The sequence below is a fragment of the Carassius auratus genome, unplaced genomic scaffold (assembly GCF_003368295.1).
Source record: "Carassius auratus strain Wakin unplaced genomic scaffold, ASM336829v1 scaf_tig00215399, whole genome shotgun sequence".
NCBI lineage: Eukaryota > Metazoa > Chordata > Actinopteri > Cypriniformes > Cyprinidae > Carassius > Carassius auratus.
The window spans coordinates 402764-422329 of record NW_020528066.1 but is presented as its reverse complement, the minus strand read 5'-3'; the positions used below and the strand labels follow the sequence as shown (position 1 = coordinate 422329).

Genomic DNA, 19566 nt, shown 5'->3' with positions numbered 1-19566 from the left:
AAATTACAAATCACATCAGTATTTTTTTTTTTTTTGCTGTACTGCATATCTTTACAATCCAGATGTTTGCAAGGAACATATCCATATCAATCGATCTTCATCTTCATTCTCAGCAACAGCGTCCATCACAGTCAAAGCTCGCGCTCGTTATGATTCGAATTTGAAAATAGCGCCAGTGCGCCACGTTACGACATGGTTTACGGCACTGATATCGAACGCTCATTGGTCCTCATCCAATTCGTCACAGATTGCGACATGTCGTGTTTCAGTTTATGACATTAGAGTTTTTACTGTCTATGGTGCCAGTGCGCCTTCACGGAGAGAAGACATATACATAATTTCATGGATTAATAAATTAAATTCTGCTCTGTACCCTATAAAAACTATTACCTCCATATAGAGGACTGCGACTGGAACTCATTATCATTTGAACTACTTTTGGTACCACTTTTGATATTTTCGCAAAAAAAAAAAATATTAACGTTATGATTGTCTGTCTGTTATTTGTTTATTTATAACAGTAACGTTGTGTAGTTTTAAGAAATGGTTATGGGTAGGTTTAGGGGTAGGTGTAGTATTAACGTTAGTGGCTCAAAATATCGTTTTAAATTTATATTTTTACTAAATTGTGTTTTATTATGTTTTATTCTTTTAACATTCTGTATAAAATGGGTAGGTTTAGGTTTGGGTGGGGTATAGGGATCTTACATTTATAAAAAAATATTTAAAAAGGGAAAATATACATAAATATTAAAGAAATTAATCAGATACGCATCGAAAAGCAGCTTCATGAGCAATTTTTTATGGATAACTGACTGTTCAGAGAACACGTTCTATCTGTACGTATTTGAGGTTGTTTTTACGTAAATTTCGATACGTATCGAACCTGTAATTACGTCCAGATAATACGTAAATGACACTTTAAATATGTAAAGGCACATACGTATTGGACAGTTTTAATTTACGTCTAAATATGTACGTTTTGATTGTGAGATCAGGCTGCACAATGTAACTTATGAGAGAGAAACATCACAGTTTAGCATAAACTCCTCCTTCAGCTTGTCAGTTCTTTTATGTACTTATGATTATGATTTTTTTTACATGAATTAATTGATTGATTAATTGATGATTGAAAAACAATGTCTGATTTTAAATGGGTTTTAAAGGATGAATTTTTATATTTTAAGTTTACAGTCTATCTATAATTTCTGATAATTTCTAAAATGTGATCGAGAAAAAGGCAACAAAGAAGTCTTTTTAAACAAAGGTCAAAACTCCAGTTATAATTTATATTTTTGAGGGTGCAGTCTTGTCATAAATTACTCGATTACTTTTGCTACATCATTTTTAACAAAAAATATAGGTAAAATATGTATTTGGGAGTCTTAGATCTTTCTAACAATGTATAGTTTGTCAAGATTAGATTAGATTTCATTGAAATATAGTGAAGTAAATGTAGGCGTCCCACAGAGGGGACGGGTGACAGTTAACAGGCTAGACCCTTTTACTGTGCCAGAAGTCCTTATGTGTTAATGGATGTTAATGTATACCAACCTGAGAATTATAATTTATTTATTTTTCCTGATATTACAATTTAAAGCATCGTGTGTGACAATGTGTGTTTTATTTCCCTTGTTTAGAATCGGTGACGATGCCCGATTCACGAATATTCACAGAATTGTTTGCAGCTGTTTCTCAAACTAAAATAATAATGGGAACTTGTGCTGGATACTGATGAAAGGTTTGAAATGACTCTGGTATTATGTATCTCTGATTCATGTGTTCAGGTTTTTGTACAGAGCTGTGGCTTGTTTATTTACTGTGACTCTCTGGCACAGTAAAACACAGCTGTGTCCTCAGTCTGAAAATTCTTCCCCTGTAGAAACACTGTGTTTTTGGACGTGTCCTGGGTGAAACTGATCTTGTTTTTCACTGAGTCTTTAATGTTAGTGCTACCACCACTACAAAGATATCCAAGCCATTCCAGTTCTTTTCCAGTGGGTTGACGGATCCAATTAATGCAATAGCTTGATTCTGAAATCCTGCAGGAGATGGAGAATGATTCTTGAGGTTTCACAACCATAGATGAAGGTTGAGTGAGCTCAACACAGAAAACACCACCTGAGAAAAAGAGAGAAAAAAAAGAATGTGATATTATTAATTATGTCACAAAACTTCACAAAACAGTTATGAAGCTTATTTAATTGCTTTAGTTTAGGATTTAAATAAAACATAAGTGAAGCTCACATGATGCAGCTGCTGCCAACAGAAGTAGAGCTGATGAGAAGATCATGCTCTGAAGTTCACACATCTTTATTTGTTCTACTGATCCACAAAGCAGATACTCCTCTTTTGTACAAAGAGCAAGTAAAGAATTTGCATACAGCTCTTTGGTTATCCAAGATGTTGCAGAGTTATTCATTTGCAATAATTTATTTTTACAAAACAACATCTGTGATCATATAAAATGATGAGGAAAACACACCAGGAAGATATATTATGGCACTTTAAAACATTTTAGCAACATCTAAACTTGTATGTCAAGTGTCTGTTAAACGTACTGGTAAAATAAATCTGTTGTGGTCCAAAAAAAATTATTTAATGATCATTTTTAACTACAGTAGATGCAGGCCTGCCAGACAAGTTTCACAATGAATTTATGTAGTTTAAGGTGAAGCGTACTTTCTTCAGACTTATATTTCTAATATTCACATAGGGATTGAATATTTGTAACACGTTATAAGTGTGATATTCCAGTAGTACTTGTTATAATGTAGCCAGTTGGCCATGCTGCAAGTTTGAAGTAAAGATATAGTCCGGGACAGTCCTCTTTACCTGTCTCTTGATTTCATGAGATGTCAAGTATAAGAGAAATAAAACAACTTCCACGCATTAGAGTAGCTTCATCATTATATATCTTTTTATATTTGTGTTTGTACAAAGCATTTTTTTTAAATATCTGAACATTGGCAGCTTTGATAAATGCAATAAGTGCCATCGATCAAACCTGATAATTTACAGATATTTAAAAAACAAAGAAAGAAAAATCCCCAATCATACTTTTTAGACACAAGAACAAATTTCATGATGAAGCTACTCTAAGGTATATTTCTGTTTCTTCAGAATTTCAAAATCGGAATGTCTATTTCTCTGTCAAGAAAACAAACGGTCAGTCAGTGACATTTGAAGCAGTGAACTAAGACTGCTTGACAAGAGCGCCACCTCTTGGAAAAGGAACAGTACATCTGGAGCATCCGTGAAGTCAACAGTGAAGGTGGTTTTTGTATTGCTTTGACACTGAACTCATTCACTGTGACTCTCTAGCGCAGTAATACACAGCAGTGTCTTCAGTCTTGAGGCTGTTCATCTGTAGATACAGTTGACTGCTGGAATCATCTCTGGACACTGTGAACCTGCCCTGAACTGACTGGGAATAGTACTTCTCAGAACTGGACGTGCCGATAGTTGAAACCCATTCCAGTCCTTTACCAGCTGCCTGTCTCACTACACCTGCCCAGTAGCCGCTGAATGAATATCCAGAGGCAGTACAGACCAGACGAAAAGATTCACCTGGTCTCTTTACCACAGCTTCAGACTGAGTGAAGGTCTGACAATGAATATCTGTGGAAGAGAAAGAAATATAATAAACTGAAAAGTCAGGAAAAAAGTATAACTATTTGCTCGCTAAAATAATAGATTATTATTATTATTATTATTATTATTATTATTATTATTATTATTAGGAAAACAACAAACCATTTAAAAACAGTAATATCAGGACTGAATTAATTATTGTTGCCATTGCTAATGATGTTCTTTAACAAAAGCCACATACAATCAGTGAACAGAAACAGTTTATGAGAGATAAAGATCCCAGTTTTGCATGAACTCCTCCTCCAGCCTCAATTCCACTTTGTACCTATGTGTACGAAAAAAAATTATAATAATTATTATTACAAACATTAATATATGTTAATAAAATTGTGACAATAAAATGTAATATGTGACATTTATCAGAATATATTTTTAGAAAAGGTAAATGTTTATGACTATTCATTATTTTTAAAGCATTTTCTGCTGGGTGAAAAATGTGGATGGATTAATAAATCTTTACGTGTCATGGAGATTTCTATATACCGACCCAAGAATAATTTTCTGTGATATTATTTCAGTCAGAACAGTGTTTTCTTTCACCTGTTTAGAATCTGTACTGGTGATGAAAGATTCATGAATGATCACTCAAGCACAAAATAATTTGCAGCGACTTCTAACATTAAAATAGTAATAGTATATTGTATGAGAAATAAAACAATAAGATCGCTGAATTCAAGTTTAATTCAATTCAAGTTTATTTTTATAGCACTTTTTACAAAACAAATCGTTACAAAGCAACTTTACTGAAAATTATGTTTCTACAATATTTAATAGTAGCTAGTAGTTTGTGCACATTTGACAGGATTTTAGAAAAAAATAAAAATAATAATAATAATACAAGACGTAGTCAGCTAGACGATGAACTATCAATATTATTAATTAAGTTATTATATGATTCAGTCACACATTTAGCAATAATTGTTAGTTCTGTTTGTTGATTCAGGGTTAGCATCATCTGAGGTCCTCTGAGGGTCAGCATCATCTCTTCTCAGGTGTTCTGGATCCAGACTGGAGCTTGTGTAAATCCTAGTTACCACGGGAAGTAAATCCAGTGGCGAAACATAGAAACAAAATACAGACATCATTAGCATAGCTGCTGATCCAACAAAGTAAAATTAGTTTAACCCAAGCTAATGAATAAAAATGTACCTTTGATCAGATGCAACTACACTCACAATTTAAGAGATACATTATTCGAATGCTTGGCAAAAGAGATGTGTTTTTAATCTAGATTTAAACAGAGAGAGTGTGTCTGAACCCCGAACATTATCAGGAAGGCTATTCCAGAGTTTGGGAGCCAAATGTGAGAAAGCTCTACCTCCTTTAGTGGTATTTGCTATCCTAGGAACGACCAAAAGTCCAGCGTTTTTTGACCTTAGGGTGCGTGATGGGTTGTAACGTGGTAGAAGGCTAGTTAGGTACGCAGGAGCTAAACCATTTAGGGCCTTATAGGTAAGTAACGATAATTTGATTAGATTAGATAATTGGGAAGTTTCATCTGGTCTCGTTGAGATATATAGCTGAGTATCATCAGCATAACAGTGGAAGCTATCGTATTTTCTAATAATATTACCAAGGGGCAACATGTATATTGAAAATAGAAGGGGACCTAGGACGGATCCTTGTGGCACTCCATATTTTACTGATGATAAATGAGATGACTCCCCATTTAAGTAAACAAATGGTAGCGATCGGACAGGTAGGATCTAAACCATCTTAGAGCCTGACCTTGAATACCTGTATAGTTTTGTAATCGATCTATGAGTATGTCATGATCTATGGTGTCGAACGCAGCACTAAGATCAAGTAAGACTAGAAATGAGATGCAGCCTTGGTCTGGCGCAAGGAGCAGGTCATTTGTAATTTTAACAAGTGCAGTTTCTGTGCTATGGTGGGGCCTAAAACCTGACTGAAATTCTTCATACAGATCATTTTTATGCAGGAAGGTGCTCAATTGAGCAGACACAACTTTTTCAAAAATTTTAGACATAAATGGAAGATTTGAAATAGGCCTATAATTTGTCAGTACACTAGGATCTAGTTTTGGTTTCTTAATAAGAGGCTTGATAACCGCCAGCTTGAATGGTTTTGGGACGTGACCTAAAGATAACGACGAGTTAATGATATTGAGAAGTGGTTCTTCGGCTACAGGTAACAGCTCTTTCAGTAATTTAGTGGGTACAGGATCTTATAAACATGTTGTTGGTTTAGATACAGTGATAAGTTTATTTAGCTCTTCCTGTCCTATGGTTGTAAAACACTGCAGTTTATCTTTGGGTGCGATGGATGAAACTGAAGTGTTAGATTCTGTAGAATCTACATTCGCTATTGTATTTCTAATGTTATCTATTTTATCAGTGAAGAAATTCATAAAGTCATTACTATTTAACGTTGGTGGAATATTTGAATCAGGTGGCGTCTGGTAATTTGTTAACTTAGCCACTGTGCTAAATAAAAACCTTGGATTGTTTTGGTTATTTTCAATGAGTTTGTGTATATGCTCTGCCCTAGCAGTTTTTAGAGCCTGTCTATAGCTGGACATACTGTTTTTCCATGCAATTCTAAAAACTTCTAAGTTATTTTTTCTCCATTTGTGTTCAAGTCTACGAGTTACTTTCTTGAGAGAGTGAGTATTACTGTTATACCATGGTACAGTACGTTTTTCTCTAACTTTTTTCAATTTGATCAGGGCAACAGCTTCTAATGTATTAGAGAAAATAGTGCCCATGTTGTCAGTAATTTTGTCTAATTCATGTGTATTTTTGGGTACAAATAGCAGTTGAGATAGATCAGGCAGGTTTTTGCGAATCTTTCTTTGGTGGCTGGAACAATAGTTCTGCCCAGACGGTATCGCTGCGACATATAGTTAATATCAGTTATACGCAACATGCACGATACAATGAATGAGGTGGATATACATTAAATCTATTGTAGGAAACAAAACTTGCAAATATATTTTATCGTTTATCAACAACAAAGCAGCTCTTTATTGCATGTGCAGCTTGTAAACGACACTTCAGGTAAAGGCTTTTTATATCCATTTTTATCCCATTACTGTTTCAAAACAGAGTAGGAGCAGGGCTGGTGTTGGATGCTGATGAAAGGCTAGAAATGCTCCTGATATTGTATTTATATGATTCATGTGTTTAGGTTTTTCTGCAGTGTTATGGTTTGCTTAGTCATTGCTTGCACGTTGATATGCAGTATAAAAGTTCTTTCCCTGTAGAAACACTGTTTTTTGACTCTTAATTATGTCAAAACATTTTACATAATTAAAATATTACTGACACTTAATCTGAAAGTTTCCACCCACGGCACCGCCATTGTGTTTTTGCAAACTTTGCTTTAGCATGCTTACTGCTTAGAAAACCCTATATCAGAAGATTAAACTAATATGGTTTAATATTCATGATTAAACAGATTATTTTCTCCAGAGTAATGGAGTTTCCAGCTCTAAAGGTAGCCCTGTTCTGGAAAAGGGGGCGAGTAACAGCAGCTCATTTGAATTTAAAAAGACATGCTTGAAAACATTTTTCTGCTTCAACTTAAGATAAGTGTTTTTAAAATGATATATAAAATGACCTTTTTTTGGGGGGGGGGGCTGGGTTAAGATGAAACTTCACATTATGGGGACATCTGAGACTTATATTACATGTTGTAAAAAAATTAAAAAAAAAAGCATAATAGGTTTCCTTTAACACAGATTTATTACTCCTGATCCACAAAATGAATGAATGAATGGATGAACTATAAAGTCATCTTTATAGTTATTGTTGGTGGTGGTGCTTCCTCAGCAAGTTCATCTGACACGTCTCTTTCCAGTTTTGAATTGTCTTTTGACATTGAAAATCAAAAATCGAAACCCAAAAATTATGATCAAAGTAGATACAACTCTTATCCATCTGGAATCCATATTAATAGAAGTCCTCAGAGACCCTCATACAGTGGAGGAAGATGGAAAGATTGAGGATAGAATTAGGGCTATGCAAAAAAATCCAAGGTGATTTTCATGTGCATCTAGTCAGTAAAGGCGCTCCTAGTATATATCCAGCACGTGTATTCAGATCAGGGTTGCCAGGTTTTCTAAACTAAACATGCCCAATTGCTTCTCAAAACTAGCCCACTCGTGTTTCGTTCCGGGCGATAAAATACATATTTTTTTGCGGAGTTCCCTTGGTAAAATTTGCATTTTAGGGGCTAAATATCACGTTATTGGGATTGGGGGCACTTTGACCCACGGATATGAAAAACAACTGCAGACTTTACAACACAGAGCGGTAGTTCACTGACAATCTACACAAAATTGATTTCAAAATAGCAGGCGATTCATTGCCGATTTTGTGATTTTGTGTAACTTGTCCGTGAACTATGGCTATGTGTAGTAAATGCTGCTCCAAATAAACCAGTGTTGCCAAGTCCGCGGCTGTTTTTCATGTCCGCGGGTCGAAGCAACCCCAATCCCAATAACGGGCAACTCTGCCAAAAAAACGTGTATTTTAACCCGGGACGCAATTATTTATCGGGGAACCCCCTGGAAATGCGATTGGGCTAGTTTTGGACTAGTTTTGAGAAGCAACTGGGCAGGCCTTGTTGTGAAAACCAGGCAACCCTGATCTGAACGCATGTGCTGGAAATATACTACTAATTACAGGAGTGTCTTGATGAGATGTGCATGAAAATCTAATTAAATTTTTTGCACAGCCCTAATAGAAATACAAGTGATACTGTGAGGTGAAAATAATCATCACAGTTTTATTGTAATGTTACAATAATGCCATATATTTGGTTTGATGAGCAGAATTTGAATTAGAAACCTTTTCTAAATTGATATTAGAGTCATCAGGTCACTTAATTTCTTCTGATATCAGTTGCTGAGAAGATATAAGAATATAGCAATTTCATGATTGTATAGTCTTCTATTTATGTTTTAATAAACATGTTATTAGCTTTAACAGAAAGTATTTTAGTTGTTTTCTGTATGCTTTGTAGTTACAGAATGTAAATAATTCTTATGAAACTATACATGCATATTCACTTTTTTTTTTTTTTTTTTTTTTTTTGGCAATAACGAAACGCAGGTGTTTCCTGAGGGTCACACATCAGTAAATATGGCTCTTTTTTGTAGACGCTCCCTTGTTTCCATATATGTCTGTTGTTTCAAAGATAGCATAGTTTTTAATGTGTTTATATTAGTCATGGTAATAAAATACTTTGGTAAGAATGAGAATGGATCAACAAATAAACAATTAAATCATGACCTTATCAGCAATTATATCTATTCTGTGGTATCCCCTTTTTGGACTGAAATTATATTATAGCAAACAACGAATCCAAACATAGTTTTTTTTTTTTTTTTTTTTTTTGTCTGATGCTGTTTCACCCAATGCCAAACTGAACAAGACCCAAAACTTGACATTGTTTTTTTCTGAAAGCCTTTCAGTCAAAGGCACAACAAAGTTTAGTCCAGTGGCTGAACCCTTTAGTCTGAGGTGAAATGCCTTTTAGTCATAAGACTGAGATCAATGGATGTCCTAAATTGTGCACTGTATCACTATATTCTGAAATGTGCCAAGAATACACTTGAAACACAAATAATGTATCAAAAGGCAGGCTGGAGAAGACAGAGATATGAATGAAAAGATCCTTATTTTAACTTTTTTGCTAGCAGATTTTAGAAGTTTAGAACAGAGCCGCAATAGTTTTGCCTCATAATAAATAGGTCTATAATACTACATTTTAGAGCTAGAAAGCATTGTGGTTCATTTTTATGTGAAATCAAAGATATTAATGCTAACTTATATAAATCATTTTTGTGAACACTGAATGTAACTGAAACTCAATCAGAAATACTGTAGATTTGAGTGTTTTTGTGTGCCAAGTGTTAGAGAGGTTTTTTGAACAAGACACTTGCTGCTCTGTCTCACTGTGGCCATCTAGCTCAGTAAGTGATGTTTCATAAACAAATTTCGGGAGGAGCATGCACGGATAATTAACACAGTCAGTCCATCATTACTGATTACACCATTTACCAACAGTTCAAGAGAAAAACACCTATAAATAATCAGTATGTCCTATCTTCATTATCTTAGAATCCCTCCGCCACCCCGATCCCACACCTTCAGCCAAGTTCCTACCACAAATCGGGGGGAGAAGCACTTGGGGGAGCACTTTGGTCTTGGCGAGAAACAGAGCTCAGACCCCTCTCCCTCAGAGCTCTCATCCATGGATATCACGCCAAATACACATAACCTTTATTTAATTAAAAGTAAATGTAAACTCGTGAATACACAGATGTGTCCTCAGTCTGCATATTCTGTCCTTGAAGAGTCACTTTGTTGCTGGAAGAATATCTGGTGACTTGAAATCTACTTTTCAGTTTATCACTGTAATATGTGTTACCGCTACCACATATCATCCCAACCCATTCCAGAGCTTTTCCTGCAGGCTGCAGGCTGCCGAATGAAGCCAGTGCAGTAGCTGCTGTCAGTCACTGTATATCCAGAGAGTTTACAGGACAGTGTCAAAACCTGACCAGGACTTAAAGGGCTAGTTCACCCAAAAATGAAAATTATGTCATTAATAACTAACCATCATGTCATTCCAAATGTTCCAAGACCTCCGTTCATCTTTGGAACACAGTTTAACATATTCTAGATTTAGTCAGAGAGCTTTCTGTCCCTCCATTGAAACTGTGTGTACCGTATACTGTCTATGTTCAGAAAGGTCATAACAACATCTTCAAAGTAGTCCATGTGAAATCAGAGGGTCAGTTAGAATTTGTTGAAGCATCAAAAATACATTTTGGTCCAAAAATTACAAAAACTATGACTTTGTTCAGCATTGTTTTCTGTTGTGAGGAGCTGATGATACTGCGCATGTGTGATACAGTGTGAAGCAGACCGACACACAGTCTGAACCAAACTGATTCTTGTGGTGATTGATTCTGAACTGATTCTGTGCTAATATTATGAGCCCAGGTAAACCGAAGACTTCAATGAAGGGCAATCATCGATAATGATGTCATTACATCGAGCGCAAAAGAAGCGGTGAACCGTTTTCTTCAACCGGTTTATTAAATCAAACTGTACGAAAGAGCCGAACTTCCCATCACTACTGGTGATCCGAAAACTGATGCAACCAGTTCTTGACTCGAGAACGAGTCAATCTTTTGTTCGTTATCTGGCTCGGCTCAGTGTTCATCTTCAGTTCTCTCTTCACAGCAGTTCAGTCAGTGTACTGTTTGAGTGCATGCATTACTCTGGGATATTGGTTTGTTTTAACTCAGAGGGAGTGTCAGCCACGTTAAAAATGTTAACAGCTTAAGTCTTTTGTGGATTAATGCATATTGGAGACGCAAACCGTTTCAAACGATTCAGTTCGATTTGGTGAACTGGTTCATTTAGTGATTCGTTCGCGAACCGGATATCACGCACTGCAGTTAATGCGCTCACAACAGACACGGAAGAGAAGACAATGCTGAATAAAGTCGTAGTTTTGTTATTTTTGGACCAAAATTTATTTTCAGTATACCGTACATACATTTTCATGGAGGGACAGAAAGCTCTCGATCTAAATATACAATATCTTAAACTGTGTTCCGAAGATGAAAGGAGGTCTTACGTGTTTGGAACGACGTGAGGGTAAGTTATTAATGACATAATTTTTGGGTGAACTATCCCTTTAAGACCATAGAATCAGTCTGGGACAGTTCAACACAGTGGACAAATGAGGAGAAGAAAAAAATATGATCAGATATGACCATGAAAAATATGGTCATGTTAGAGATATAAATATGTATAACCATAGTATTTTTATTATGAATTATCTGTAGAATTTGCAATGAGCTTCAAAGAATCAGCCTGAAGAAAATGATTTTAAAAAAAAAAAAAACACTTAATTTGTGATATGATGATGGTGTTTTTGTACAGGGAGTGTTTTGGAGTCTGTCACTGTGTTTCTTTGGCACAATAATACACAGCTGTGTCTTCAGCTCGCATATTGTTTCCTTGCAGTGTTATTGTGTTACTGGAAGTGTCTCTGCTGATACTGAACTTGCTTTTCAGGGAATCCTTGTAGGCTGTGCCTCCACTATTCCAGATGATTCCAATCCACTCCAGAGCTTTTCCTGCAGGTTGACGAATCCAGCCTGTATGCTCACTTGTAACTGAATATGAGACTTTACAGTTGATAGTGAGAGTGGCATCAGGACGGACAGTCAGAGACTCAGGCTGAGTAAGTTCATATGAATCAATACCTGTATCAAATCAAATCATACCTGTTAATAAGAGATCATGATCTTTTGATCAACAAAATGATGTATCACACAGAAAACAGACTAAACTTACAGGATATGACTGCCAGAAGCAGCACTAAAGATGAAGAGATCATGTTTTTTTCTCAGCACAGTTTGACTGAACTGAAGTGATTCTTCACTCCCTCTAGTGATCAGATGAATGTGTAAACTGACTCATGCCTGCTGTTTAAATATGCAACAGGAGATTTACATAATCATATAGAGCTTGTAATCAAATCTACATGCTACAAAAAGAGTCATGGTTGGGTCAATAATTATTTCTTACTCTCAATAGGGACTTTTAGATTTATTATAATAATAATAATAATAATAATAATAATAATTATTATTATTATTATTATTATTATTATTATTATTATTGTTATTATTCTATAATTTTTTCATGAATTTGAATTGATTTTACATAATTTTCTTCTTCATCTTTTCTGAATAATTTTGATTCCTTTGAAAACTTGTGCACTGACAAATGCTGAAAAAAATCTTTGGGAATATGGTGAGATTCATATGCACTTTTATATTCATATATGTGAGGAACTGTTTGACTTCTTTGGAGAACTTTTGCAGAACTGCTTGTGGTTTATCACTGTGTTCACTCTCGTGCATCATAAGACACTGTTGTGTCCTTCATCATCATATTCTGTCCTTATAGAGTTATTTGTCTCCTTTAATAGTCTCTGGTGACTTATAGTATAAGTCAGATTTTTAGTTTGTCGCTTTAACATGTGTAAATGCTACCAAACATCTACACATGAAAAGACACACATTGCGTTAAAGGAATCGTATATGCCTTTGTGCTGTATAATGTTGGAGCTGGATAGTGAACTTCACTGCATACTTTAACATCTTCAGCGATGGTAAATCATTTCATTAGGTTGCATTTTGTAGTTTATATAAATATATATATATATATTATTCTCTGCTGCCACCTGTTGACTTCTAGAGAGAAAAAAGTCAGTGTGGTTTTTGTTCAGCTGTGCAAGACCTTTGTGTCACTGTGCTTGCTTTGCACAATAATACACAGCTGAGTCTTCTGCTGTCAGGCCTGATAGTTTCAGATACACCATACTCTTTGAATTATCTCTGGTGATTTCAGTTCGAGCTTTAAAGGATTCAGAGTAGTCATAGCCACTGCCGCCACTATGAACACGTCCCATCCACACAAGTGGTTTTCCAGCTTGTTGTCTGATCCAGTGCATGCTACAGCAGCTAAAGCTGAACCCAGATCCTCTACAGGACAGAGTCAGAGTTTCTCCAGGCTTCTTCACAGTTGTGCTTTCAATGGACTCCATACTTGACATTTATGCTAAAAAGAAGATTGAAAAGACTGATTTAATTTGGAATCTGTATTCCCGTAGATCTGATAATAGACGTGTGAAAACTCACGTTGTAGGCTGAATGAGAGCAGCAGTAAGCAGAGTGTATTCTTCATCTTGACAGTGGTGATGTAACACTTCAGATCCAGTCAGCAGCACATAAATACTAAACAGATGTCCAGGGCTTTGATTTGCATTGGGAGGGTCACTTTCCTGACACTAAACATTTAATAAAGAGTCTGTACAGGTTTTATTTTTAAAGGGGTCATGAACTGAGAAATTGTTTATGGGTTATGTTGTCTTTAGTAACGTTGTGCCAGTCGCGTATGCTGTAGACACGGGGTAAAATTAAGGAAGAGCTCCAGACCACTTCAATGAAACAATGTTTGTTTGTTTGCTTGCTTGCTTGAATTACTGCACATTAATTTTTAAACAAGACAGTTTGATGCAGACTTTTCAGAGAGACTTTAAGATGTTGCACTGTAGTGTCATTTTTTATGTAAATCTCTTGCTAAATTTGATTTAATATTTGGGTCCTCAAATTTTTTACAAGAATTCTGTGAATCATTAAATTTGATTGATTGGTTCAAGTCGCTTAGGGAAGAAACAACTAACTGGTATTGCTTAAATTAATAACATCATTAGAGCAATAATTTATCATTCATCATCTATCATGTATTTAAATAATAATTTACAAACACAGTTTGCATACATTCATCAGATGTTTTTTCAGGCAGAAAAAAGAAATCTAGCTGTTTGCTGGATGTTTGCGGGGGTGGGGGGGGGGTTATATATTTTTTCTTTCATTATGATGTAGACCTACAGTATGTTGGTTCCCTCAGTGGAAAACACATCACAGAAATAGGTCATTTTGTGGAATAAACCCTGTGTTTCAATGCCTAATTTAAACATCTAATCTAACCTCATCATATAAAGTTAACGTAACCTACAAGATATATAACTACCAAGCCCTACTTTTGTATGGTATTGTGGCTGCAGTTAATAAAAGGGTAATGAAAGTAGTTCACACAGTTTTCACACCACAAAGGTCAAGTTAATGGAAACTAACAGTATACGCATTCAGGACAATATAAAAGAACAGAAACATGCAGTAACACACAACAGAAGCAGCAGTTTATGAATGACTTCTTGCTGATTAATATTTGTTATATTTTTCTCGTGTGGCAAGCGGGGCAACGCTGGTGGATCTCTCCACTCGATGTTTCAGAGAACCGGGGTTACGACAGTAACCTATTGTTCTCTTTCATCATCTCGTGTTCGAGATCCACCTATGGGAGAGAAATGGACAGCTCCCCGATTGCCCAATACACTCACAGTGAGGTTCTGAAAGAGAGGCGGTGCCTGACACGTCCCATACTCATGAACCTGCAATACTGATGCACAGTCGTGACTGCTGTGCATATGCAGCACATGAAAAAATGTTAGCATCACACATGATAACCAATGTGCATATAAATACACCCAGAAAAGGAATGTAAAAACATGCTAGTGACAGGGATGTGCATGGCCAGCCGGCCCATTCACTCCTTCTTCACCTCTTCCAGCGAGGTTGCAGGGAAGGGCTAAGAGGACCCCACCCCTAAAACCGAATGTGCTACCGAGATGCTGGTGACAACCAGCCAGTAATAACGCACAAAGGTATAAGGAGAAGACCAAATGGCAGCGGAGCAGATGTCCTTTAGTGACGCTCCCTGGTGGCTGCATTCCCTTTGATTCATAAGCCAAAGTTATAGCATTCACAAGCCAATGTGAGAGGCGTTGCTTAGAAATAGGATTCCCTCCATGAGTGGATGCCCATGAAATAAAGAGCTGGTCGCTCTTCCGGAAAGCACTAGTCCTGTTCATATATGTCCGTAAAGCAACTTGCATTTCAGGGAATTCTTGTAGTATAAGCTTCCATCAGAATAGATGATTCCAATCCACAGTGCAAAACCCATCACAGATATAGGTTATTTTGTGGTATAAACCTTGTGTTTCAATGCCTAATTTAAACATCTAATCTAACCTTATCATATAAGGTTAACCTAACCTACATCATATATTACAACCAGCCCCACTTTTGTATGGTATTGTGGCTGCAGTTAATAAAAGGGTAATGAAAGTAGTTCACACAGTTTTCACACCACAAAGGTTGAGTTGATGGAAACTGACAACACGCATTCAGGACAATATAAGAGAACAGAAACATGCAGTAACACACAACAGAAGCAGCAGCGAATGAATGACTTCTTGCTGATTAATATTTGTGAACATAATGCAACATCAACACATGTATGAGAATCCCTCTCAGGATTCTGGCAGGGAAACTGTGGCAGTTGAAATGAACAATTTCTCAGAGGCAGATAATAGAGTGATTTCACCTGAAGTTGTCTATGTGAGGGTAAAATTGAAAGGAAAAGATTACATGTGCTGCTCTGTGTTCAACATCATGTTTTGCAACTGTTTGTTTCTGGGTTTTGCTGCATTGATATGTTCATTAAAGGTAAGTGAGATGGCCGGATGTTTCTTTCTAGAACAACATGCTAGTCTTTATTCAAAATTACTCAGTTTTACCAAGTTTTCCTTTATTTTTCTAAAGGCGAGAAGCAAGATGAATGAGGGAGACATGGTGAAGGCTCAGGAGTACAGTCGACGTGCATGTAGGATAAACACAGTGGCTGTGATTGTGACCAGTGCAGCTCTAACTGTGTTCCTGGTCTTCTATTGTGGAGAAGTCTTTAATGATGGAGTTATCTTACATAATTTACCTGGGGCTTCCTCAGCGAGTTCAGCTGACTCGTCCTTTTCTTCTATTGATCTGTCTTTTGATATTGAAAGGCAAAAATCAAAACCGCGAAATTATTATGATCAAAGTAGACACAACTCTTATCCATCTGGAAGCCACATTAATAGAAGTCCTCAGAGACCCTCATACAGTGGAGGAAGATGGAAAGGGTGAGGACAGAAATACAAGTGATACTGTGAGGTGAAAATGATCTTCACAGTTTTATTGAAATGTCACAATAATGCCATAAGCTTAGTTTGATTAGCAGAATTTGGACTAAAAACCTTTTCAAAATGTATATTAAAGTCATCAGGGTCACATTATTTGCTTCTGATATCACTTTCTGAGAAAACATAAGAATATAGCAATTTCATGATTGTATTATCTTCTATTTATGTTTTCAAAAACATGTTATTAGCTTTAACCGAATGTATTTCAGAGGTTTCTATATGCTTTGTAGTTACAGAATGTAAATAATTCTTATGAAACTATACATGCATGTTCACTTATTATTTTAGAGGCAATAACGAAACGCAGGTGTTTCCTGAGGGTCACACATCAGTAAATATGGCTCTTTTTTCTGTAGACACTCCCTTGTCTTCATATATGTCTGTTATTTCTATACTAGAATAGTTTTTAGTGTTTTTATATTAGTCATGGTAATAAATTACTTTGGTAAGAATGAGAATGAGAATGAATCAACAAATAAACAATTCAATCTTGACCTCATCAGCAATTAAATCTATTCTGTGGTATCCACTTTTCTTTTCTTTTTTCTTTTTTTTTTTTTTGACTGAAATTATTCTTCATTATTACAACAACCAAAGACTTCAAAGATAATAATAATAATAATAATAATAATAATAATAATAATAATAATAATAATAATAATAATAATAATAATAATAATTCCTTACATTTATATAGTGCTTTTCTAGGCACTCAAAGCACTTACGTTGTCAGAGGGTATCTCCTCATCCACCGCTAGTGTGCAGCATCCAGCTGGATGCGACGGGAGCCATAGTGTGCCAGAACGTCCACCACACACCAGCTTACTGGTGGAGAGGAGACAGAGCGATGAACCAATCAGTGGATATGGGGATTGTTAGGAGGCCATGATGGTCAGAGGCCAGTGGGCGAATTAAGATGGGTTTTTTTTTTGTCTGATGCCGTTTCCCCCAATGCCTAACTGTACAAACCTGACACTTGACGTTGTTGTTTTTTTTCTGAAAGCCTTTCAGTCAAAGACACAATAATATTTAGTCCAGTGGCTGAAGCCTTTTAGTCTGAGGTGCAATGTTTTTTTTTTGTCATATAACTGAGATCAGTGATGTCCTAAATCGCGCACCGTATCACTGTCTTGTGAAATGTGCCAAGAAAACACTTGTAACACAAATACTGTATCAAAAGGCAGGATTATGTAATTGTAATGAGTTTGTGTGACAAATGGAGAAGACAGAGATATGAATGAAAAGTTTAAAAGTATCCCTATTTAAACCTATTTCTAGCAGATTTTAGAAGTTTAGAACAGAGAGGCAATAGTTTTTGAACAAGACAGTAGCTGCTCTGTGTCACTGTGAGTCTCTGGCGCAGTAATACACAGATGTGTCCTCAGTCTGCATATTCTGTCCTTGAAGAGTCACTGTGTTGATGGAAGAATCTCTGGTGACTTGAAATCTACTTTTCAGTTTATCACTGTAATATGTGTTACCATCACCACATATCATCCCAACCCATTCCAGAGCTTTTCCTGCAGGCTGCCGAATGAAGCCAGTGCAGTAGCTGCTGTCAGACACTGTATATCCAGAGAGTTTTCAGGACAGTGTCAAAACCTGACCAGGACTTAAGACCATAGAATCAGTCTGGGTCAGTTCAACACAGTGGACACCTGAGGGGGAAAATATGGTCAGAAATGTTAGAGATATGATAACATTATGTGTAACCGTGAGTATTTTTATTCTGAAGTATCTCTAAATAAGCTATAAAGACTGCAAGCAACAACAACCAGAGAGATGAAGAGATCATGGTTTGAGACGAGTGAGAACAAGCTGCTTCTATTCATCTTAATACTCAAATAACACGGAGAAGGAAAAGGAATATTTTCATAATTCATTACATCCAATTACTATCATGATGCTTAAGCAATATTTTATGTGCAGTGAAATGTGAAAGTTTTATTTTTATTAGTTTTTTTTATTATTTTGTTTTATTCATTTTGGCACAAATTATATTTGATTATTATTATGCATTTACTTGAATATATTAGGCCTGCCTTAAATTTTTATTTTGATGAATTTTTTGATGAGCTTCAACAATTGCTATGCATCTGTAAAAGTCAGACTGAGGAAAATCTTCAAAAACACTTTTAATTTGTGATATGATGATGTTTTTGAACAAAGAGTCTGTTGAAGTCTGTCACTGTTTACATTTGGCACAATACACAGCTGTGTCTTCAGCTTGCATACCAGTATCCTGTCATTGCAGTGTTATTGTGTTACTGGAAGTGTCTCTGCTGATACTGAACTTGCTTTTTAGAGAATCCTTGTAGTCTAAGCTTCCATCATAGTAGATCAATCCAATCCACTCCAGAGCTTTTCCTGCAGGTTGACGAATCCAGGCTGTGTCATAGCTTGTAACTGAATATGAGACTTTACAGTTGATAGTGAGAGTGGGCATCAGGACGGACAGTCAGAGACTCAGGCTGAGTGAGTTCATTTGAATCAATACCTGTATCAAATCAAATCATACCTGTTAATAAGAGATCATGATCTTCTGATCAACAAAATTATATATCACACAGAAAACAGACTAAACTTACAGGATATGACTGCCAGAAGCAGCACTAAAGAGATCATGATTTGTTTCTCAGCACAGTTTGACTGAACTGAAGTGATTCTTCACTCCCTCTAGTGATCAGATGAATGTGTAAACTGACTCATGCCTGCTGTTTAAATATGCAACAGGAGATTTACATAATCATACAGAGCTACTGATCAAATCTACATGCTACTAAAATATTCCTGTTAGGGTTAATATTATTTATTGCTCTCTTGAAATATGGTATGAACCATTTGCACTTTTATATTCCTATGTATGAGGACTTTTTTTACCTTTCATTTTTCTTTTTATTCAAGAGAGCAGAACTGCTTGTGGTTTATCACTGTGTTCACTCTCGTGCATCGAAAGACACTGTTGTGTCCTTCATCATCATATTCTGTCCTTATAGAGTTATTTTAGTCCTGTAGTAGTCTCTGGTAACTTAAAAATCAGATTTTTAGCTTGTCACTGTAAAGTGTAAAACCCCACCCGGATTAAATTACATGACGAACTGCCGTGAGACTGGGTTGGTAAAACCACTACCACAAATCTATACATCAAAATATATTTGTTGTATTGAGCTTATAGTGAACTTCACTGCACATCATCTCATTAGGCTGCATTTTAAATATTTTTTATTCTCTTCTGCCACCTGTCGACTTCTAGTAACAAAAGAGAAAACA

The 19566-nt window shown here is 36.0% G+C and overlaps 1 long non-coding RNA gene and 2 gene segments (V, D, J or C); all 3 read right to left on the bottom strand.

Moving 5' to 3' along the window:
- Positions 1–2071: 2071 nt before the first annotated feature.
- Positions 2072–2938, bottom strand: LOC113094511 (uncharacterized). The gene is made up of 2 exons (XR_003288109.1): positions 2248–2938; positions 2072–2121 (listed from the first exon to the last, which is right to left on the bottom strand). It is a non-coding gene; the product is annotated as an uncharacterized LOC113094511 (long non-coding RNA).
- Positions 2939–3133: 195 nt separating this feature from the next.
- On the bottom strand, positions 3134–3907 carry LOC113094506 (immunoglobulin heavy variable 3-7-like). The segment is given in 2 exon segments: positions 3134–3621; positions 3757–3907. Coding segments are annotated over 2 exon segments (360 nt in total).
- A 7367-nt stretch (positions 3908–11274) lies between these two features.
- The window catches only part of LOC113094510 (Ig heavy chain V region 5A-like), a 35105-nt gene continuing 26813 nt past the window's right edge, over positions 11275–19566 (bottom strand). Inside the window, 1 exon segment of the V gene segment in view lies at positions 11275–11908. Within this exon segment, the coding sequence occupies positions 11601–11908 (308 nt within the window).